The sequence below is a fragment of the Leucopleurus acutus genome (genome assembly GCF_964270905.1).
Source record: "Leucopleurus acutus genome assembly, chromosome: 14".
Lineage (NCBI taxonomy): Eukaryota > Metazoa > Chordata > Mammalia > Artiodactyla > Delphinidae > Leucopleurus > Leucopleurus acutus.
The window spans coordinates 79,324,500-79,349,709 of NC_139156.1; the positions used below are offsets into that span (position 1 = coordinate 79,324,500).

General features: G+C 36.2%; 1 protein-coding gene across 1 annotated transcript in view; it reads left to right on the forward strand.

Annotated features, from left to right (window-relative positions):
• LYST (lysosomal trafficking regulator) overlaps positions 1–25,210 on the forward strand; it is a 148,637-nt gene that overhangs the window by 66,717 nt on the left and 56,710 nt on the right. The window contains exons 25-37 of the mRNA XM_082854235.1: positions 182–412; positions 2,057–2,223; positions 3,342–3,494; positions 9,132–9,293; positions 10,001–10,192; positions 11,891–12,066; positions 13,767–13,973; positions 20,210–20,386; positions 20,958–21,034; positions 21,170–21,358; positions 23,219–23,364; positions 23,455–23,551; positions 24,717–24,778. Of these exons, the coding sequence (XP_082710361.1) occupies positions 182–412; positions 2,057–2,223; positions 3,342–3,494; positions 9,132–9,293; positions 10,001–10,192; positions 11,891–12,066; positions 13,767–13,973; positions 20,210–20,386; positions 20,958–21,034; positions 21,170–21,358; positions 23,219–23,364; positions 23,455–23,551; positions 24,717–24,778 (2,036 nt within the window). The remainder of the gene's footprint in view (positions 1–181; positions 413–2,056; positions 2,224–3,341; positions 3,495–9,131; positions 9,294–10,000; positions 10,193–11,890; positions 12,067–13,766; positions 13,974–20,209; positions 20,387–20,957; positions 21,035–21,169; positions 21,359–23,218; positions 23,365–23,454; positions 23,552–24,716; positions 24,779–25,210) is intronic.

The window sequence follows — 25,210 nt, forward strand, 5'->3', positions numbered from 1 at the left end:
CACCTTTTATCTTTTTATTGGAGGGATTTATGATCTAAAAACGGTTAAGAATCCTTGCTTCCCTAATTTATGCTTTATAGCTTCAAAATCAAGTCAACAAAATGGCCCATATTGCAATCATTTTCCCTTATTTCATGGTTAATTGCTTCTAATGTGCTCTTAACTGTATTATTTATTATAGATTTGATCTGGAAGATGTGAAAAACATGGGACTTTTTCAGAAGTGGTCTGTCATTCCTATTCTGGGACTAATAGAGACCTCCTTATATGACAACGTGCTCTTGCATAACGCTCTCTTACTTCTTCTCCAAATATTAAATTCTTGTTCTAAGGTAGCAGATATGTTGTTGGATAATGGTCTTCTCTACGTGTTATGTAATACAGTAGCAGCTCTGAATGGATTAGAAAAGAAGTAAGTTTTAAATCATTATTTAAAACTACATCTGATAAGAACTTCGGAAAGGGAAAAACTTTACTAGCAGGTTACATTAAAGCATTTGATATTTCATAATACTTTCAAAGAATTTCTTTCCTCTAAAACTGATCAAATTAAATTAAATTAAATTTGGAGGGCATATTTTCCATCATTTTCAAAAAGTTTGGTTTAAAAAAAAATAAGCTATTTATATGACGTACTTTTAGGTATTTAGAACCTGAAGACAAGGTGAATAAATTTAACTGTCCTCAAATATATTTACCAAGCTTCCACTATAGTCTTATAAAAATTATTATCCCCATCAGGAATAGGAAATTGAGGATTAGAGAGATGTAGTAACTTGTTGCAGGTCACACAGCTAATAAACAGAGAACTTGAGGCTGAATCTTCTCACTTCAGAAGCCTGTGCTTTACAGTCACCATGCTCTTCCACTTTTAGCATGCTGTACCGCTGTCTACTACCATAAATGAATTTCTAGTAGCGAAAAGTACATTGGCAAATGGCTGCCCACCCAATTGATGAACAGCTTTAAAAAATACGTTAGGCAATTATATTTTTATTTGGGTTTTGTGCCTTCAGTGTCTGCATTTATGATGTACAGTATAACATTTTTATTAGCATAATGTTAAGATACACATCTCTAGAAGCATCATCTTACTGCACGTTAAAACATTAACTATTAACTATATTTTTGCAGAGAAGGCAGAGCATATCCTCGGTGACTCTCTAGGCAGGGAGGCTCCTGGGTGCTAGAGAGGACAACTTGTGGTCAGCTCAGTGCAGGTTTTATTGGGCACCTGTTTTATTGAGGATCTGTGTGCTGGGCATATGAGAAATACAAAGCATTGTATTCCTCAAAACATTTAGTCTTGATTATAATACAGTGCATGAAATTGGTGGAACGTGGGAAGAGTACCAGCAGGCTCCTGCTAAGAGCAGTTTGTTGCTGTTGTTGTTTTAAAGAAACTGTACTTACAGAATGTCCTTATATGCTACTCTATTGATTGCCGCCCCCCCCCCCGAATTTACCATTTCTAACTCTTGCTTGATTTTGAAAAAGTAAGTGGAGAGGCTTAATATCACACATTGAGGTAGATTATCAAGGTTAAAAATAGAGGGACAGAAGATACTAATTCATATTTATTAGGTAGTTGTAAGTGATTAATATATACGTTCAAATCTGTATCTCTTTTAATCCTTAAAATAAACATACATTGTGTAAGTGAGATTCATAGAGGTCAGTTAATTTATTCAAATTCACCACTTCTGTGAAGCCTTCTCAGAATATCCCTCTTCATGCCCACAGAATCTTCACCGTTAGTGTGTTGGGAACCTGCCAGTGCATTCCCACAGTATCTTGTGTAGCCTCTGTTGTTACATTTACCACCACTTACTGGTTATAGTTATCTGGTCACTTGTCTGGTCCTTTGCAAGCTGAATTTTCACAGGAGTCAAAGCGTGTCTTCTTATTTCTGTTCCTAGCGTGTAGTTTATGTAACCTGCCATAGAGTAAGCATGGATAAATATCGAATGAATGCATGAAAGAATGAATGAATACTGGCAGAACAGGAATTCAAACCAGTTCTATTTGCCTTAAATTATTTGTTCTTTTTCTTTAGCGTTCCTTTGAATGAATACAGATTGCTCGCTTGTGATCTGCAGCAACTTTTCATAGCAGTTACAATTCATGCTTGCAGTTCCTCAGGCTCACAGTATTTTAGAGTTATCGAAGATCTTATTGTACTGCTTGGATATCTTCAAAACAGCAAAAGCAAGAGGACCCAAAGTGAGATCTAATTTTCATGGATTTGTGGGAGGCAGTTGTATAATAGCCAAAAATGTTAGTAGAGCCTAATCTCTTTCTCTGGCTTCTCTAGAGAGAGTGGGATAGAGGAGAGAAACTGTTTTTTACTGAAGGTTCATCCTTAACTTTGTTTACTGGCTTTAAAAAGAAGCCTTTTTAAGTGGCAAAAATTTAAAAGTGATGCCCTGATGTAATTAGTAGCTGCCAACACATCACTAAAAGAAGCTGCTAGGACTTCCCTGGTAGTGCAGTGGTTAAGACTCCACGCTCCCAATGCAGGGGACCTGGGTTCGATCCCTGGTCGGGGAATAGATCCCACATGCATGCCGCAACTAAGAGTTCGCATGCCGCAACTAAGAGTTCACATGCCGCAACTAAGACCTGGTGCAACCAAATAAATAAATAAATATTTAAAAACAAAACAAAACAAAAAAAAAAACTGCTGATTTTTCTTACCAAGTAGAATGAAAAGTCTTATGCTGAATAGTAACATAAAACATTAGTTTTCTTTAGTGGCAAATATTATAGTGAATAGGAGGCAGAAAAATGTGAGAATTTCTGGTTAAACTTTTGCCTTATATATTAAAAAGGCTGTTCTTTAAAACAATTATATAAAACGAAATAAATTTGTGAGCTAGTATTTTTCTATTGAACTTTTTATAGTAATCATTTGGAAATTTGCTTTAAAATTGCTTTTAAAGATAGTTAAGAAATGTTTACAACCATTGAGAACCCACGTTGATCAAAAATTTTAAATTTATCTCTAATAAAATATTATTGGCAGGTTTTTTTTTTTTTTTTTTTTTGCGGTACGCAAGCCTCTCACCGTTGCAGCCTCTCCCGTTGCGGAGCACAGGCTCTGGACGCGCAGGCTCAGCGGCCATGGCTCACGGGCCCAGCCGCTCCGCAGCATGTGGGATCCTCCCGGACCGGGGCACGAACCCGTGTCCCCTGCATTGGCAGGCGGACTCTCAACCACTGCGCCACCAGGGAAGCCCTATTGGCAGTTTTGATATTGCATAAATGTAAGAATCAATTCAATTTTTAAAAAAATTAACAACCACATAGCTTGAAAACATTCTAGTATCTTCTGTTTTTAGATATGGCTGTTGCACTACAGTATAGAGTTCTCCAGGCTGCTATGGAATTTATAAGGACCACCGCAAATCATGACTCTGAAAACCTTACAGATTCATCTCAGTCGCCTTCTGCTCCCCATCATGCAATATTCCAAAAGCGAAAGAGCATTGCTGGTGAGTGCTGAAATAACGTTTTAATACTTATAAATGGAAGGTAGCTTGACTCCCCTGTGTTCTGATGGCATTCACATTTGAAAACATTTCTTTGTTTCAAAAGCTAAACTATAAAGTTTGAGAAGGTTTTCCTCCCAGAGGAGGAAAACTGTTACTTTCCTACTGCTTTCTTTTCAGTGCTGTTCTCATTCAGTTATCTCTTGAGCACCTGCCTTGTGCCAAGCACTGTGTTAAATGTTGACGATACAGTGATGAAAAAAATAAAAAGACACAGATTCTTCCCTTCTACCGTAAAGTAGTAGAGAAATGTAGAAGGTAGGAATAGAGACCGTAACAGGGCAGCCTGATTTACATCCAGAGTTAGGGAAGCCTCTGAGGAAGTGGGATTTCAATATAAGGGATGAGAAAGGAGTTAGCAGGAGCCGGAGGAAGAGTATTACAGGCAGAATGAACAGCTGACGTGCAGGTCCTGGGGCAGGAAAAAATTAAGGTTGTTCAGAGAACTGAAAGAAAGCCATGTAGCTGAAGTATAGCCCTTGATGAGATAGTGCTGCCAGATAAGGCTATACAGGACAGCATGAACCAGATCACGTGTCATCATATGGGCCATGTTAAGGAGTTTATTAGATTTTATCCTAATGGGAAGTTGTCAGAGGTTTTTAAGTAGCTGGCATGACATAACCAGATTTTCATTTTGTAAAGACCATTCTGGTTTCTGTGCAGACTGGATTAGAGGAAACTAGGAAAGGTAGTGGGAAGTGCAAGGAGGAGGCTATTGCAATAGTCAGGGCAGGAGATGATGGTGGCTCGGATATGGTTATGTTATGCACATGACTTTAGGGCTTGCTGTAAATGAGGACATGTCATCAAATTCTTATTTTTAATATTGTTAGACTTATTGTTTCCACAAAATCTGCTCTGACCTATATACACATTAATTCAGAAAGATAGCGTAAACACCCCCCACACATACACATTGGCTCTATATAGGCACACACACACACACACACACACACACACATATACGTCTGTATATACTGGACATAGGTGCATGCGCGTGCGCACACGCACACACACACACACACACACACACATATATATACGTCTGTGTATACTGGACATAGGTGCATGCGCGTGCGCGCACACACACACACACACACACGTCTGTATATACTAGACATAGGTGCATGAGCGCGCGCACACACCCACACACACATACATAAATATATATATGTCTGTGTATACTGGACATAGGTACATGTGCGCGCGCACACACACACACACACACACATATACGTCTGTATATACTGGACATAGGTGCATGCACGCACTCACACACACACACACATATGTCTGTATATACTGGACATAGGTACATGCGTGCACACACGCACACACACACTAATATATATACATCTGTATATACTGGACATAGGTACATGTGCGTGCGCACACACACACACACACATATATATATGTCTGTATATACTGGACATAGATACATGCGCACACACACACACATATACGTCTGTATATACTGGACATAGGTACATGCGCACACGTACACACACACACACACACACATATATATATACGTCTGTATATAGTGGACATAAGTACATGTGCGCACACACACACACATATATATACGTCTGTATATAGTGGACATAGGTACATGCGTGCACACACACACACATATGTCTGTATATACTGGACATAGGTACATGTGTGCACACACACACATATACGTCTGTATATACTGGATGTAGGTACATGCACACACACACACACTCACATATATATACACATCTGTATATACTGGACATAGGTATATGCGCACATACAGACACACACACACACACACACATTTCTCCAAACAGAGGACTTGGTAAATTGTTTGAAGTTTAATCACCCGTACAGTCTTGAGGGCTTTTAAATCCAAATCTTTCTTCTACCTGAGTTAAACTGCTTCACTGTGGTCGGTGCTATGCCGAAGTTTAAAACCATGTGAAACAGTCATCTGTAGAGAAAAGCTATCAAATATACATTGTTTCGCAGGAGTATGTTTACATTATGCTAAATGAAAGTTTATGTAAATAAAACTTGTAAAGCATCCACGTAACTAAACTTATCTCCTTATACATCCTTCCTTAATTTATTTATTATTTTTTTAACATCTTTATTGGAGTATAATTGCTTTACAATGGTGTGTTAGTTTCTGTTTTATAACAAAGTGAGTCAGCTATACATATACATATGTCCCCATATCTCTTCCCTCTTGCGTCTCCCTCCCTCCCAGCCTCCCTACCCCACCCCTCTAGGTGGTCACAAAGCACCGAGCTGATCTCCCTGTGCTATGCGGCTGCTTCCCACTAGCTATCTGTTTTATATTTGGTAGTGTATATATGTCCATGCTACTCTCTTGCTTCGTCCCAGCGTATCCTTCCCCCTCCCCGTGTCCTCAAGTCCATTCTCTATGTCTGCATCTTTATTCCTGTCCTGCCCCTAGGTTCTTCAGAGCCAGTTTTTTTTTTTTTTTTTTTTAGATTCCATGTATATGTGTTAGCATACGGTATTTGTCTTTCTCTATCTGACTTACTTCACTCTGTATGACAGGCTCTAGGTCCATCCACCTCACTACAAATAGCTCAATCTCATTTCTTTTTATGGCTGGGTAATATTCCATTGTAAATATGTGCCACATCTTCTTTATCCTTCCTTGATGTAATATCTGAATATAATCTCTGCTCATGAGCTTCCCTCCCAGTTGTGCCTCTTTTGTCCCTTTTACCAAGTCTGGCAGTAGTGCTCAACTGTCTGCATGCCAAAAGGTGACTTTTGGACCATTTTCCCTTTGCGGGATTTCTTAGATAGTCAGAGACTGCTTAGATGGAATTCTCCCTCTTTAACAGAGGAAAGTATACCTTTACTACCCGCACAAATGCCTGCTTTTTCTTCCTTCGTGACGTTTCTCTTTCTCATATCTGTTTCTTCCCTTTTCTACCTAGTTCCCTGGTTTAGTTTATGATCAGCTTGTGCCTGGGCTAACACAGCGGCCCTTTTGCTATTTTCTGTTTGGTCTGTGATTTCTCTAACAGTCTGTCATCTCTCTCTTTTATGTACTAGTGCTTTTATCACCCTAAGCCTAAGAGCCCCGCAGAGCTCCACGTTTGTATTATTTATTTTTTCTTTGTGTGAGTCATTTTAAAGTGGATAATAGACTTTTAGTCCTTTCTCTAAACCATTCTCCTTTTTGTTCCTGACTCCTCTAGCCTTTTCTACTGGGGCTTATATTTTTCACACTATCTAAGTAAATGCAGTTACTGTAAGGCCACATGAGGCTTACAGAATCCTAAAAATTTTGAACTTGATAAAAGACCTTGAAAGTCATCCAGTCCAGCTTCTTCATGTTGCAGATCCACCGAGGCCTAGACTTAGAGTCTGCTGGAGCGAGGCCCCTGCACCCAGCTCTTTGTGTCCTACCCAACACCCACTCCTTCCAGGTCTGTTGTATCTTTATGTCTCTCTCAGGTCTCTCCCAAGAATTCTTCCTGTTTTAAATACTTCCTTATTTAAATTCTGTCATTGTGAATCCAGTTTATAAAACTCCACTTTATATGTGTTAAACTGTTGCTTTGTATTTCCTTCCATGTTGTTTTACACATGTATTTGGCAAAGCTTGTGTTTTATTTGTTGAGTATTAGTCAAAAATTATTGTCAAAAGTGTGTTGGCCTTGTACACTGTCAGAGCAAAACATACACAGTGCTGAAGCTCCTCTGCTTCTGAGCAGTGTGGTTATTAAAAACTCACCTAAGTCCATTTGTTCATGATACTAAAGTGACTGAGAGGGATTTATATTTCCATCATTTAGATCATCAACTGTTCCTTCAAAGGTTTCATACAGGCTGTTCTCATTAGTGGCAGATGTTTGGAGGGATGTTTTTTTCCTGGATAGACTTGTTCAGCGTTTACTGAAAACTGCTGAGACAGCTGGCGTCTCCAACCCCACAGCCGCCACCCCCTGCACCTCCCGCAGGCCTTGTAGGGACAGCTCCTCTTGTGGCCACACACCAGTTTTTGATGGCAGACAGGTTCACTCAGGCTGTGAATCCCAGGATATCCATGGCCTGGGACCAGCGTTTCTTCAGCAGCACTTTCGCCACATCTAGATTGTGAGTTCCCATACTCTTGGAGGCGTTAGGTAATATTTTATTGCCAGCTTAATCTTCTTACAGCTGACTTGTGAACCATTCTGCTCAACAGCTCCGATGGTTCCCTACCACCCAGTGAACAAAGCGCCCATTCCTTAGTGTCTGTGTCTTTTTTTTTTTATATATACATAGATATGTATAAGAGAGAGAGAGAGAATTCTGCTTGAATAGTATCATCACTATTTAGTATCACTCAACCTTCTGTTTGTAAACTGATTTATATTTCAATATAGTATACTTTTCCATACAATATAAATATTCTTATATTTAATGAATGCCTAATAATATGTTAGATTTGCCATGATCTTCTTCCCAACCTTCTTCCCTAACCATTATCAATAAACAAAGGTATTTTTTTTACTTGTTTGTTTTTGCTATTATAACAGGATAGCAATGTACATTCTTACATATATATTTTTTCCCTTGTCTGCTTATCAATATAAAAACTTTACACATCATCTTAATACACAAAGGAAGAAGTAAGTGCTAGGGTATTATTTAAAGAGCTACACATACATTTAAACTGTATGTGTGTGTGTGTGTGTGTGTGTGTATATATATATGTATATCGTGTTATTGATATAATTCACCTACCAATGAATTTCCTTTATATTTCAACCATTAATAACAATACCAACTATTAACTTTTAATTCTTTGTATGAGACAGGCATTGTGTTTCACGTACATTATTTTATTTAATCCACAGAACAAGCCTCTTTATCCATTCATTCAGCCATCAGATATTTATTGAGCATCAGCCATGTATCAGTTATGATTTCATCTGGTCTCATGGAACTTATATTTTACTGGAGAAAATGGCCAATAAGCCTGTAAACAAATACACTTAGTGTAGTGTCGGATAGTGACAAGTATCTGCCTGTGAGGTAGGCTCTATTTTACTTTCTAATCCACATCTTCCATATTAGGAACCTGAGGCTTAGAAAGCAGAGTATGTGAGGCCACACCAGCTCAATGCAGCGTCACAGCCTGACTGCTGGGATACCCTCCCCCTTTTTCAAGTACACAGAACTGAAGAAGACTTAACATGCCCTTATTTGGTGTATTCCTGCATCTCTGAATTGTGATTATCAGCTGCTTATCCAGCATGAAAGCTGTCAGAGATGTAGACGTTTGGAAGAATCTGCTTAAGCTAAGGACATCATCTGATAATATTATTCTTGAATATATCCCAGATATGAATGTTTCTTCTTTTTATTTGCTTCATTTTTGTCTCAGAGGTGACTCCACCTACCAAAATGTATTAACTGATAAAAAATACTGATTACCTAAAATACTGGACAATCTAAAATGCTATTAAAATATTTACATATTTTGCAGGACGAGTCATTAAAACCTTTTGTAAGTAATGTGTATAGAGGCTATTTGTGGACTTTGATATATATGCTTTCATAATTTAAAAAAAGGTTCAATTCCAACGAAGGATTTCATTATTCCTCACCTACCAAGACGTCATTTTCGTTCCTGTGGTCAACTTCCGATGCCCTTCTCCTTCAGTCCATTAAATCAAGACTCAGTCCCCTCCTTTTCTCCTGGATCCGCTCCCTGTGTGGTGCCTTTCAGAGCAGGTGCAGTAACGATGCAGGAACCCCATTCCTGCCTCTTTAACCTGAGGAAACATTTCTCGGGAAATGCTTTTGAGGATTGAATCCCACGTGATGCATATGTTCCAAATCACTTTAATATCTGGGCTCTTCACTTCATTTGGCTGATTTCTACTATGTCACTATATACACTTTTCAAAACTAATTTATAAAATTCAGCAATGTTAATTACCCAGAAATAGTAATGTTCATGCTAAAATGTGATGTGCTTTAAAAATCTGTTGATTATTTTGGAATACAAGGAAGTGAAACAGTATTTGAAAATATTTTGTCAAAGCATTCTGAACTGTATGTGTGTGTGTATGTGTATATATATATATATATATATATATATATATATACACATACACACACACACACACACACCCCACCCCCTTCTAACAGTTCGAGTTTTTCAGAGGACTAAAATTTTGCCAAATGATATCCACCCTACTAAGCTATGTCACAAGCTTCAACATTCTTGTTTAGGACTTTGACATCAGAGGTACTGTTGCACTTCTTCAAAGAGGGAAAACATACGCTCTCTTAATCACTCTCTTTCCTTTGTATAAATTACCTTTGAATTAAATAAGGTTCTTTTCATGGTCTGATAATCAAAAAGTTACAGCAGAAATAGTTTCTTTGGTCCTTGTTAACTCTGGCATTTGACGTCTTCATTTATATACTTGAAGGTCCTCGAAAATTTCCCCTTGCTCAAACTGACTCTCTTCTGATGAAAATGCGTTCAGTAGCAAGTGATGAACTTCATATGATGATGCAACGGAGAATGAGCCAGGAGAATCCTGTCCAGGCAACCGAAACAGAGCTTGCACAGAGACTGCAGCGGCTCACCATTTTAGCAGTTAACAGGATTATTTATCAAGGTAGGACTAGAGAATAAATACGTTCTTACTCAGATATTGAACTAAAAGGAAAATAATTTAAGAGAGAACTGACTAGGTTTCAAATTTTTTAACAGCATTATACTTTCATTGTTAGCAGCCACACTAGTAAAAGAATCTCTCATTTGGAACTAATAGCCTTGAATAAAATTCCACTTTTTAATGTGTTAAATGCTGGCCTAGACTGACCATTGAAGTTTAAAATAGTACAGCACCTCCAATATATTTTTTTAAACTTCTCTTTGAGATAATCATAGGTTCACATGCAGTTATTAGGAAATATTACAGAGATCCTGTGTACCCTTTACCCAGTTTCCCCGATGGGTCTTGCAAAACTATAGTCCAGTATCAGTACCAGGATATTGACATCGGTACAGTCAAGAAAAAGAACACTTCCATCACCACAAGAATCTATATGTTGCCTTTTAGCACCACACCCATCTTCCTACCACCCCCATCCCTTCCTCAGTCCCTGGCAACTATCAATCTGTTCTCCATTTCTGTATTTTCATCATTTCAAGCATGCTAAATAAATGGAATCATACAGTACGCAGCCTTGTGTAGGACTGGCTCTTTTCACTCAGCATCATTCTCTGTAGAGTCATCCTAGTTGTTGCATGTATCAATAGTTTGTTCCCTTTTTGGTTTTGGTGAGGAGTAGTCCATAGCATAGATGTCACAGTTTAGTCATTTACCTGTAGAAAATTGATCTGGGTGTTTTTCAGTTTGGGGTTATTACAAATAAAGCTAGCTGCTATAAATATTTACGTAAAAGTTTTTGTGTGAACGTGCGGCTTTCCTTTTCTGGGATAAATGTCCAAGCGTGCAGTTTCTAGGTTATACGGTAGATGTGTGTTTTGTTCTTGTTAAGAAACTGCCAGACTTTTCTAGAGTGGCAGTATAATTTTATATTCCTACCGGCAATGTGTGAGTGGTCCAGTTCTCTTCACGTCTTTACCAGCACTATGAGTTTCACTGTTTTTAATTTCAGCCATTCTGATAGGTAATATAGGGGTATAGCCTTGTGGTTTTAATGTGCGTTTCTACAGGGGCTAAATGATTTATATATTTATGTATAAACTTTAATACCTACAGAAACCACTAAAAAGCTATGCAGAGAAATATACTCAAAAACACTATAGATAAGTCAAAATTTTAAAAAACGTTCAAGTGACACGCAAGGTTTTTTTTTTTTTAACTTTTCTAATTTATGTTTGGGGCAACCAGCCTCCAGGGTAAACTGTGAAATTGAACCATTTTTATCACATGCATGGCATTTGATGGGATAGCATGTCCAGTGAAACAGGTCTGCACATCTGTCTAATGTAAATATCACATGGTCTTTATGTTTAATTTGTACAAGAACCTTTATGACTTTTATAATTTTTCAGTTTAATTCATCTTCATTAGTAAAATAAATCTTTAATTTAGAACTGCGTGACTTATGTATGTTTAAATTTCTACATTGTTTTAGGTGAATTCATTTTCTCTAGTATTTTGTATTTTCTACATCTAATGCACCTACTACACATTTATATTGTGACAACAGAATCAGAAATTACATAGAATATTTTTGCCAGCATCATTATCATTTGTTATGGCTAGTGATTTGACTAGTTCAAATTTGACTAACTTTTTGACTTGATTTGACTAATTTTTTATTCGTCTTTTAATTCAAAGAGTTTAATCCAGACATTATTGACATTTTGAGTACTCCAGAAAATGCACCTCAAAGCAAGACCTCAGTTTCCCAGACTGAAATTTCTGAAGAAAATATTTATCATGAACAGCCTACTTTCAATCCATTTCAGAAAGAAATGTTCACATATCTGGTAGAAGGCTTCAAAGTATCTACTGTAAGTAAATTAATTACATGGGAAATGTTCATTCACAGAAAAGGATCAGGGGTTTTATGTGTCTGTATTATATGTTTTCAAAATCATATTCCTACACTTTCACAGCATTTTCTGAAACTCAGACAACTTGAATGTTAATAACAGAGTAAAATGTATTGCTAATTTACCCTTTCGAAAAGGACTCACTTCATGCAGCGTTGTTTTTAAGTCTGTAACCCAACAACCATTTTCTAATGTTGTAATTTTGTAAATAAGATCAGCATCAGAAAAGAGTAGGAATTTGATGATTACTATGAGGTTTAAACTAATAACCTGTTTTTAACGGACTTTATTTATAGCTACCTACTCTAGAATTATTATTATTATGAATAATTATGAAGTGTAGATGTTGCCTTAAGCATATCCAACACCTTCAAAGTGACACAGAGAATACTGACAAGCGTCAGGCTCCATTTATCATCAGCTCACTTAGGGTTCTGTGGGCCACTTACAATTGACCATAGGGAACAAATTGGTCAGTACACTCGTAGATACCAAAGGCTAATCTAATTCTGGCAGAACTCATAAATCATGATTCTGCCAATCTCTTAAATCTAAACTAGATTTTGTCTGCCGGTTCCACTTAGAACTGAATCATTCACACACAGCCCTTAGGACTAGGAGTAATTGGAGAGCCATTTCCCAAACTCAGAATAAACTCTAAAATGTACCGATTCCAGTTTTTAAACCAGATGCAGGATATTTGATCAGGATTGGGTTAGCCTTAGTGGGACCACAATCGAAACAACTTATTTGGTTAGTTGTTAGGGGATATTGATGGTCAATTTACATGCAGTTCTTAATTTGTGACAATTATACTCAATGTTTTAGTACTAATTCAAGTCTTTATTATGAATCCTTTCTCTTTTATATTGCAAAATCAATGTAGGCTTATCTACCACTATTCTTTGATGGTTCTTTTTTTTTTCCTTTTAAAATTTCCAAGCCCTAGGTAATTGTTCTAAGCGGCTTAGGACTTTAACTTCTTTGTCTCTCCTTTTTAAAATTGTGGTAAAATATACATGACATAAATTTTGCTATTTAAGTGTACATATCAGTGACCTTAAATCCATGCACACTGTTGTGCAACCATTACCACTGTCCATCCCCAGAACTTTTTCCATTATCCCAAACTGAAACTCTGTACCCATGAAATAGTAACTCCCCATTAGCCCCTCCCCCAGCCCCGATAAACCACTACTCTACTTTGTCTCTATGACTTTGACTTTCTAGATACCTCATATAAGTTATCATACAATATTTAATATAATATTTGTCTTTTTTGTATGTGGCTTATTTCATGATTCATTTTAGTAAAATGTTTTTAAGTTCATTCATACTGAAGCATGTATCAGAACTTCCTTTTTAAGGCTGAACAGTATTCCATTCTGCGTATATACCACATTTTGTTTATCCATTCATCCATCAGTGGGTATTTGGATTGTTTCTACCTTTTGGCTATTTTGAACAATGCTGCTGTAAACATTGGTGTACATCCATCTCTTTTAAACCCCATTTGTATGGATGTATATGTCTTTCTAATTTCAACTGTTTAAAAAATTCTGGAGTAAAACATGTTCTGTGATTTTTAGGACTGTGTTGAGGTTAGGATATTATTGCTTAAGAAGTTTGATCCTAATTCATTTCTGTTTTAATTTAAGAGTTCAGGTAAAGCCAGTGGTTCCAGACAGCAGTGGGCTAAAATCTTATGGTCTTGTAAGGAAACCTTCCGAATGCAGCTTGGGAGACTGCTCGTGCATATTTTGTCACCAGCCCACCCTTCACAAGAGAGAAAGCAAATTTTTGAAATAGTTCGTGAACCAAATCATCAGGAAATACTACGAGACTGTCTTAGCCCATCCCTGCAAGTAAGTACCCCAGTACTTCATAAGTAAAAACTATTGGTCAAATATAAAACTGTATAAAACAAGATCTGAAATTAAACTGTATTTTCATGCCAAACACCGTAAATTAGTTTTCTTACCAAATAAATATTTTCTGAGGTCTTTCTTCAGATGCTCTTTACCGGAGTCAATTTGACCTCTCTGTTTATTCCCCATTTCCTTTTCCAGGGTTTAAGAAGTTCTGTATCTGAGTTCTTATAAGACCCTTTGTAGTTTGTTACTAAATCTTGAAGTGTTTTCTTTAAGAACTGTTTGGAGACTTTTTTAAGCATTATATTATCCATGAAACATCTATAGTGAATAGCTCGAACAACAGTACATATAACATATTTCAAAAATATTTATAGTAAGTTAAAACAAAATATATTTGTTGATCATCTGGAATGATAAACTCAAAATACTTAAAGAATTTTAAAGTCTATAAATTCTATCACTTAACTAGCAATAGATGGAGAATTTAAATGGTACAGCCATTCTAGACAGCTGTTCAGCAGTTTCTTATAAAATTAAGCATACCCTTAACCTGTGACCCTAAAATTCCATTTTTAGGTATTTACCTAAGAGAAATTAAAACATATGTCCATAAAAAGACTGGTAGAAGAATATCCATGGCAGCCTTTTTACTAATAGCCAAAAACCGGAAATAACCCAAGTGTCTGTCAGTGGGAGAATGTGTAACTAAGTTGTGTTGCATTTATACAATAGACTACTATACAAGCAATAAAAAGGAACAGACTACTGATACACCCACCAATGTGGCTGAAGCTCAAAATCATTGTGTCGGTGAAAGGGACAGCCAGGCACAAAAGAGTAGACATTCTGTGATTCTATTCATATGAAGCCCAAGAACAGGCAAAATTAAGATATGGTCATAGAATCAAGCAGTAGTTGTCTCTGTAAGGAGAGGGGCAGTGAGAAGGGGAGTTGATTGGAAAGGGGCATAAGGAAACTGCCTGGGGTGATAAAAATGTGCTGTATCTTAGTTTGGGTAGTGGTTACATGGGCGTATGCAGTTGTCAGAACTCGTAGAAATGAACATTTAATGTCTATATGCTTTATTGAATGCAAATTATACCGCTATAAATAAAGTATTAGATGATATTTAAGAAAGGACAGGTATCCCTTTTATATCCCTGGGAAACTCAGATTTATCATACTAAGAACCAAAAGGTTAGAGATTTGAAGTGATACTTTTAGGTGCTCTTTCCGGAATTGAGACTCTCTCAGGTGCACTAAGGGCATTGTCTTCCCTTCCCAAGGCAGAAGCATGCCTAGCCCATAGTTTCCTTCTATGGAGAATTCAAAGAGATGTTCTTTCATTGTTTTATACTTAGCAAAGCTGCCGTTGCTCTGAATCCAGCCCCGATATCAGTTCCCAGTCCTCTCCTACCAGCCTCCCATCTCTACTGCTCCATTTCTGTTGGTGGTATCCTTACTGCTTTCGGCTTGAAATATTGGAACTACAGTTGACTTTCTTCTCTCTTGAATCCATTTTATTACCAAGGCCAGTTATTTGTTTAGTCCTGCCTTTCTCTATAGTCTGCCCACCCATCCTAGTTTACACTTTCACCCCTTATGCTTGAATCACTAGAATAACCTCCTCTCCACCTCAAGACCAAAGAACTCTATCTGACAGTTTTTTTAAGGTTTATTATGGCAACATTCAAGCATACCTAAAAGTTGGGAGAAATCAGAAAAAGAACCCCACATGACATTACGCAGCTTTAATTTTTCTTTGTAGTATTTTGAAACAAATGTCAGATATCAAATCATTTTACCTGTAAATACTTCAGTATGTATCTCAGACTGATAGGACTTTGTTTTAACTTATCACTCTCTGTGATTGTAACAATAATTCCTTATCATCATCTAATACCCAGTGTTTAAATTTTCCCAGTTTTCTTATATATTTTTAAATAGTTCTCTTGATTCTGGACCCAAACAAGGCCCTTACACTGCGTTTGTTTGATGTGCGCTACATCTTTTTAATTCTGGCAGTTATCCTCCCCAACCTTTTTTTTTTTTTTAATGTCGTGTATTTGTTGGTGACACTGGGTCATTTGTTCTGTAGAATTTCCCACATTCTGGATTTGGCTGATTGCATCCTTGTGGCTCTAGATCTAGAGGCTTGACTAGGTTCCAGTTCTTGACTTCATATTTGCCTTTGTGCTTGGTTTTTTAAAAGAGTACTTCAGGAGTGCTTTGCGTCTTCCATTACATCATGGCAGGAGACAGAGAATGTCTGGTTGCTCTGCTCTTCGAGGTGGTAGCAGCCTGATTCATCCGTTGTGAAGTTCATCCTCAATCTTATTTATTTATTCATTTATTCATTCATTCATTCATTTATTGGCTGTGTTGGGTCTTCGTTTCCGTGCGAGGGCTTTCTCTAGTTGCGGCAAGCGGTGGCCACTCTTCATCGCGGTGCGTGGGCCTCTCCCTATCGCGGCCTCTCTTGTTGTGGAGCACAGGCTCCAGACGCGCAGGCTCAGTAGTTGTGGCTCACGGGCCTAGCTGCTCCGCAGCGTGTGGGATCTTCCCAGACCAGGACTCGAACCCGTGTCCCCTGCATTGGCAGGCAGATTCTCAACCACTGCGCCACCAAGGAAGCCCCATCCTCAGTCTTTAACCTAATAGTTTTAGCAGCCATACAGCTGCCAGGATCCATTTTTTGATTAGGAGCTGCAAAATAGTGATTTCTCTACATTTCTCATTCCACCAGCATCTATTAGCTCTGATTCTTCTATTGGGAAGAATATTCCTTTATCAGCTCTTTGGCTACCCTGAAATATAGTCTGTGTAGGAAAGGCAAGGTAAATGCTTGCTTCTTTCCTCTGTTTGTTTTTAGAATAATAAGTTGGTGCCCTGGCAACCTTTAATTTTTGTATTTGTTTTTATTTTTGAGGTCTTGTCATGAACTCAGGTACTTTTTAATAAATTTACTAAGTAGTTTCACACCTGTTCAGAGTAACACCTCTGTAGATTCAAGTTGTTTTATCCTTTTAACATGGCCTTTTTAATTTTTAACAAGTTAATATGATTAACTTCCTTCCATTCTGGAGCAGAAGAATGTCCCAGGCTCATCTTGTACATTTCCTTCCCTGGGCCTGGAGCCAAACTCTTCCCCCAAGAAGCCCCTATTTCCTTGTAATGAGATAATAGTATTTAGAGACTATAAAGCTAGGGACTAGGTACGTTTATTTCTATTGGGTTGTCATTTCTTCTCAGCCTTTTTAGTGAACAAAGCTAAGAATTGTGTATTTTTTTAGGAAGAAAAATAAATCATGAATTCATGATTTTCTTGGATTTTATGTTTATATTTCTTTTTATTAATGTTGATAAGCTTAATTCCTGATGACATTACCATAATTACTTATTTGTTTTATCTATCTTTAAAACATTTCCAAAATAAGATGACAACATTTTCACTTATAACAAATCTGCTGAATGCAGTTTAAGATTTCTTGGTGGTTCTTCTGTCCTTAGGATACCATTATGGGTGTACCACGAAAATAGTGTATCGTAAAAGCATTTAAAATAATTTTCTCTATTTGGTTATGCCACCAACTTGGCATCAAGTAACTAGTTAGGTTCTTTTTTTTCCCTTCAATTTGCTTTCTGTTTTTAGAGATTCCACTGAATATTTATTTGTTTAATTTTGTTTTTAATTACATAAAATGTCTGCCTGATTCCAAAATCAAAATTGTGAAACATAGCACATTCAAAGAGGTTCTAGCTTTTATCTCTATATCCTTCCCTCGTTCTTTCCCTTTCCCTATAGGTAACCATCCTTACCTACAGGTTTTTGAATTTCTTTTGGACATATAAGCAAATCTGTGACACACACACACACACGTATATATTATCTCCCTCACTTCTTAATACAAAGAAAGATAGTGAACCATACGCATCCTTCTCACTCTACTTTCTTCAACTAACAGTGTATCCTAGCGATCGTTCTGCAGCAGTATGGAGAGCTCTTCTCCTTTTTACAGCTTCCTACAAGCTGTGTTCCATTTGTAATCTGCCTGATTTTTTTTTTTTTTAATTCGGCGTGGTTTTTAAAGCCCCAAGCTTCTCTTCTACTGTTACAACTTGAGTCTGGTTAATTCTCTACTCTGTGGCTCCTCCTTTTTTCAACATAGTCCCATCTTTTCTCTTATAACCGCTTCACATCCCTGTAGTCCTACTGACAAGCTGCTTTATTCATGGTGTCCACTCAGCACACCACTCTGTCTCCCCTCCCCTTTGTCTGTCTATATGCCCGTCCTGTCCATTTAGGCACGTACCCACATCACGTGGTACCACCTCCAAAGCCTTCCTTCCTTTCTTTAGTCCACTCAGAACTCTTCCTTCTTGAAACTTCATTGAAACTTTTATTTTTACACATTTTAACATTTTATTATTTTCTTAGGATTTGTGTTTAATAGATTCGATTCCTTAAATCAGTTTTCTGAGAGCTGAAAACAAGACTCCGCGTGTGTGTGTCTCCAATAACACCTTTTCTAGTCCCAGGAACTGCAGCCAATAAATGATTGATCAGAGGATGTTAAAATGAGATATTAGAAACAACTTCAGTGTCTAGAAAAATCATGTGTTTCTTTGGATATTCAGAATGAATAAAAACATTTCTGCTAGTTTTTCAAGATGATTTTTAAATGTCACTGAATACTAAACTGAAATTTTTTAGAGTTCTATCAAGAACATTGCCTTTAAGACACACATATGAAAGTATTCTAGTCATTTACCATTTCTCTTTATTTGCCAACTCTTCAGGCCTTTTACTTGCAGAGCATCTGTTCATTTTTCTCTTTTGGTCAGGTAGCAGCTGTCTCCTGACTAATTTAAAATGTTGCATTAAAATGAGCTTTGCTATTTTCATCATTGCATATGTTCATCTTATGCTTTTGCGAAATGACATGATGTGATTCAGCGTGTTAATTTAAATATCACCCAAAATGTAATAGTTTCCAAATCCATTTGTTGACTCTTCACAGTTTAAAATATCATAAAGCCAAATGCAGTGATACTTGTATCAATGTAAATTTTTTAAAAAGTAAAATTATGCATGTTTCACTTGTTGGCAAAATTAATGTCTAAATATACATAGTGTACACATAACCATCAGGTGTAATATCTATGGCATGAAAGGGCCACTTAAAAAATCATGACTCGAAGTTTGGTTTAGGTTTACACTTGGAAGGACCATTGTCATTACCTTAAGTAACACTCTAATTTTCTTTTTAGGGTCTGTTCATAGAAGATTGGCCTAAACCAACCCTTCTCTAGACATGCACAGAACTGAGTGATGACGTATTATTGGTTTAGAGTTTTTCACCTTTTGTTCTCCCTAGGGAACAGTGAATGCTTACAAACAGATCCAAAGATACATTTTTGTTCTGGAATTTTCTCCAATGTTTATTCTCCCAGGCAGAAATTAAAGGAGAAAGAATAATCATGCATAATCCTCTTACCTTAAGGTTTAAAGGAAAGTTTTCCTTCCAGTTCAGTTCTATGAGAAGAACTAAGAATTATTTTTCTTTATCCCAGGCTTATTTTCTGTATTCCTTTAGCAAATCCTCTCCAAAAATCTTTCCCCAAAAGGTTGTGTGCTTGCTTTTTTCCTTCTTTCCTTCTTTTCCTTCCTTCTTTGCTTTCCTTCCTCTTTTCTTCCTCCCTCCCCTCTCCTTCCTTCCTTCCTTCTTTCCTTCTTTTCTTCCTTTCTTTTCCTCTCTTTCTCTTTTTTTTTTACCTTTTACAATGAAAATTTTCAAACATACTAAGAAAAATGGAGACTAGTGAATACTGTATGAATACCATATGACGATCACATAGATCTAACAATTGTTAATAATTTTTATCATATTAACATCATTTCTTTTTTCTGAAGCATTTTAAAGTAAATTATAGTAATCATGACATTTTTCAAAAGACATTTTTTATGTAACCGTAACAACGTTGTTATACCTAACAAAATTAGCATGTACCGTAATGTCATCATATACCCAACACATAATCGTTTGACAGTTTCTTCAGTTGTTTCCAAAATGTCTTTTTTAGCTGATTTATTTAAACCAGATCCAACCAAATAAATCTAGCAGTGTAATTTAATTTACTGTTAAATAATTTAAATGTAAGAAATAAAAATTCTTTATGACTTAAAAAAAATTTTAATTAAAAAAATTGTTACTTCTTTTTTAAAGCATGGAGCCAAGTTAGTTTTGTATTTGTCAGAGTTGATACATAATCACGAAGATGAATTGACTGAAGAAGAACTAGACACAGCAGAGCTGCTTATGAATGCTTTAAAGTTATGTGGTCATAAGTGCATCCCCCCCAGTGCATCGACAAAATCAGACCTTATTAAAGTGATTAAAGAGGTGAGTCAGTGAAAGCATAAGAAACAATTTTCTTAGGATATCCGATTGAATATAACTGAAGAATGAAAGGTTTTTTTTTTTTTGTTATAGAGTACCATTGATAATGAATTTGATTTTTTTTTTTTTTTTACTTTATATTGCTTTTTTACTATGGGAGAACAAATAGGCCTGTTTTAAGGAGCATTTTATTCTCTGTGGTCTTGCTTATCCATCGTCATTAGCTTTCAGAGAAGGAAAGATTTTGGTGACAAGCAAGTTGAATCATCAACCTTAAGTTCTGGGTTCTTTAATGAAAAGGCAAAATAAGGAAGCAAGCAACTATGCACACCCATCGGGTTTGGCAACCCTAGTTAACTATTCCACCCTAATTTCTGTGACCCCAATTGTGTGGAAACAAAGGGGAGTTATAGCATTATTTAAGTGGTTAATGTATTTTAATATTTTGGTCTCGTGGGGACAATATTTTTTTCCTTTGTTAACTTTGTTTTAAATTTAGTTTGTTGAGCTCTGTGCCAGTGTTAAATGGTAAATAATAAGTTTTATATAATATATTATTATCCAAATCTTTTAGGAACAAAAGAAATATGAAACTGAAGAACATGTGAACAAAGCCAACTGGCAGAAAACAGTTAATAATAATCAGCAAAGGTAGGATTTTATGTGTTCTAAAAGCTGTGTCTTTTAGGAACCCATTAGATTTCACATATACTTTTAAAGTATCATGCTTTGATATACATTTAATGTTCCACGTATGCTTAACTTATGGGCATCTTGCTTGTTTAGTCTCTTTCAGCGTCTTGATTCAAAATCAAAGGATATATCTAAAATAGCTGCGGATATCACCCAGGCAGTGTCTCTTTCCCAAGGAATTGAGAGAAAAAAGGTGATCCAGCACATCAGAGGAATGTATAAAGTGGATCTGAGTGCCAGCAGACACTGGCAGGCGCTTATTCAACAACTGGCGCATGATAGGTGGGCATGAATTTTTATATATTGATGTTATTTTCACTCCAGAGTAAAGATTCATAGCATTATCGCATTAGATTAAATATTTTTTGTTTACTCATTTGTGATTTATTTCATCTTGAAGAATAATCCTATGAGAATATTTTTTTTTAATTTTTAGGGAGAGAAAAAATAATGAGAGGGAGAGGCATTAGCTCTTCCAGAGAGAAAAATCTATATAGTGGCTTTCATTTTAAAATATGATCTTTGCAAAAGAGTAGAGAAATCACTGAAACAGGATAGTTGGGAAATAGACCTTTTTCTAGTTAAGATTTTAATAACACAGTTAAAAAAATGCATCACAAATAAGGAAAAGAGGTAAATTAAAGTATTATTCTCTGAATTTGATTAAAATAACTGATTAGTATTATGACTTTGAGGCACTAAACATTATACACTAATCATTATGCACTAAAGCAAATTCCAGGTGAACAAATGAACGAAACTCAAAAAGTTTACAAAGTAGAAGAAAATAGGATATTTATCAATGGTGATGGACAGATAACTTTCTTAAGATCAAACACAATTGAAGAAAGTACAAAGAAGAAATTAATGGCTTTGACCTTTCATATTTTCCAGTGTATTTAACAAGCATAACCACAACAAAACATCAAAGTTTATTTTCAGCAAGTATTTCACAGTTAACATTTTTATGGTTTTAAAAATGCAGATTGAAAATAAAATATCAAGATCCCAAAAGTTTGAATAAGCAAAAGATATGAATATACTCTTCACATAAGACAAATAGAATTAATAAACAGATGGGAAAATATTGACTATTGCTAGAAGCTGATTTAAAACCTTTAGATACCGTATTTTACCTTTTATGGTACAAAAAAAAAATTATTTTTAGGTGCTAATCTCCACAGCAGGAAGAAATGTATCTTAGCCCTTGGTCAGAGGTTTGGTGGCATTGTACACTTTGACATGTGTCAGGAACCCTACAAACATTTTATTTCTAGTTCCAGTTACCCTGTTTTAGTGATTCTGTCCTAAGGAAAATATTCAAAATATGGAAAAGCAATAAGCATAAAGGTTTTCATCTCTGCATTATTTATGTTAGTGAATGAATTGGAAACAACTTAAATATATAATAATAGTAATAGAGTTAAATACATTATTATGCATCCACTCAATATAACGTTAGCCACTTAAAATGGTAATAATAAAGACTCTACTGTGTTCAGTGAAAGAAGGCGGGATATAGAAATGTGTATACATAATAATTTTAACTGCAATTTTAAAAACTGAAAGAAAGTAATCACTACCAGTATTTTGGTATGTTTGGGGTAGTGGGATTAAGGGTAATTTTTTTTTCTCTTATCTATTTCTAAAAATGTATTTAATATGGTTCTATTTCCTTTCATTTAAAATATTAATTTACTTTAAAACATTTTAAGAAATGTGATTACTACAAAAGTGAACTCATTTTATTTGTTTTATTAGATAATAGGCAAAATGGGAAATGAAGAAAATTAATTTGGAGAATTGATTTTTTTCTTTAGTTAACCATACTAAGTCTAATATATTGCTAAAGCATACATAGTAGTCATGCTCTATCTTTTTAAAAATTTAATAGATACAAGAAATTGGTAGCAGAGCTTGCCTTGAGGCAGGGTCAGTGGGACTTCGGAGCAGAGGATACTTTTTTTTTTATGTTATTCTTTTGTACAATGTGTATGCATATCCTAGTCTAATCATATAACTGGTTGGGATTTTTCAATTGAATAGATACATTTTGATTTATTTATTCAATTTCTATAATGATTTTTTTTAAACTACAAATACTTCAGGTTGCCACTTAAAATCTTTCCTTTTCACTTGCAGAGCAGTCTGGTATGACCCCATCTACTATCCAACTTCATGGCAGTTGGATCCAACAGAAGGGCCAAACCGAGAGAGAAGGCGCTTACAGAGATGTTACCTAACGATTCCAAATAAGTATCTCCTTAGGGATAGGCAAAAATCAGAAGGTGATAGTGGCTTCTTGACTCAACATGTAAATATAGCAGATTAACTATGGGCATTACACAAAGATCATAATGTCCTTTTTTCCTCAGCAGATGTGGTCAAACCACCACTCTCTTACCTATTTGAAGACAAAACTCATTCTTCTTTCTCTTCTACTGTAAAGGACAAAGCTGCAAGTGAGTCTATAAGGTAAATTTGAATCCATAAGACATTTTCTCTTTTGTTGAAGGTGTTAAAGACTTTAATAGTCTATTGTTGTGCTTATGTAATATTTATTTTAGATAATGCCGTGGTTTTGGGAAAGATCCCAAACATGGCTCAAAGAGAAGACAAAGCTGAATGGCCAGAATCCAAAAAGAACAGACATTTTTGTTAGGGAGGATTCATTGGACTTCAGTCATCATGCTCTGGCCCTTGGTTGCATACATATATTTTTGTAGTTGATTTTTCCAACAACTCTGTGAAATAGATAGCGCTGCTGGTGGCATCTCAAGAGGCAATCTAGTGTATTGATTAAAGGTTCAAATCCTAGTTCCTCCTCTTACTAGCCATCTGATCTTAGCCTCTCTCTGTCTCAGTTTCCTCATCTGTTACATGAGGAAGATAAGTCATAGCACTATTCAGTGGGTCAGTATGGTAACTATTGCTAGTATTATCATTATTGTTGTGGTCGAGGTTGTTATGATGCCCATCATATAGATAAAAAACTGCGAGACTCAGAAAAGGTAAGTGACTTGACTAAAGAATAGAGGAGGGCTTCCCTGGTGACGCAGTGGTTGAGAGTCCGCCTGCCGATGCAGGGGACGCGGGTTCGTGCCCCTGTCCGGGAGGATCCCACATGCCGCGGAGCGGCTGGGCCCGTGAGCCATGGCCGCTGAGCCTGCGCGTCCGGAGCCTGTGCTCCGCAACGGGAGGGGCCACAACAGTGAGAGGCCCGCGTACCGCAAAAAAAAAAAAAAAAAAAAAAAAGAATAGAGGAACTTTTCTGACTCTGAATCCCCCCTTTTTCCTAGAATGCTAAGCATCTTTTCTGTGTTTGAAGTATCAGAGCCATGAACCAATGTTTGCTTATTTACTGGAAAATATAAAATATTGAAATCTCTTTTAAATAACGGAATCCCTGTATTCTGCATAAGAGTGTTGGGATTATTCACCTTTTCTAAAAGTTTCTGCTATTTTCTCCTCTATTATAATGTCAATAAATGAGATCTTTTCATGTGGATTTTAGCAAGATGTTTTATGCTTTTGAAACTCTAGTCTGCGTTGCTGAAATCTTCTATGATAAAATAAAGCTTTTACTCTCTGAAGTTGGTCAAAACATTTAATCATAGTAAGTTTAAATATGTTTTGACAGAGTGAATCGAAGATGTATCAGCGTCGCACCATCTAGAGAGACAGCTGGTGAATTGTTGTTAGGTAAGTCCCATTTTGCAGATTTTTACACATATTCACCCTGCCTATTTTATTCTTAGATAATTTGAAGCATTGTTTTGACACACTACCATTAAATGAGATGAACTTTCTATAACAAGTAACCTCTTTCTTATAGGTTAGTTTGCCTTAACATTGTATATAATGTATAAGACTCATGAATGTGAAAAATGCCAGTCTTATTCTCTGAAAAGCACATGAACAGCATTTTAATTTTTATAAAATTGACTTTCTTCATGAGTATACATTTTTATATTTGATCATTCCTTTTATTATATATCCATTTTTATTTTTAAAGTAAAGAATTATTGGTATACTTACAAGCCTACTGTTTTAACAGGTACCCCTATGCATATGAAATATATCCCCCTTGAGATTGTTCATAATTTATATTCTCTATTGTACTTCTGAGAGAAA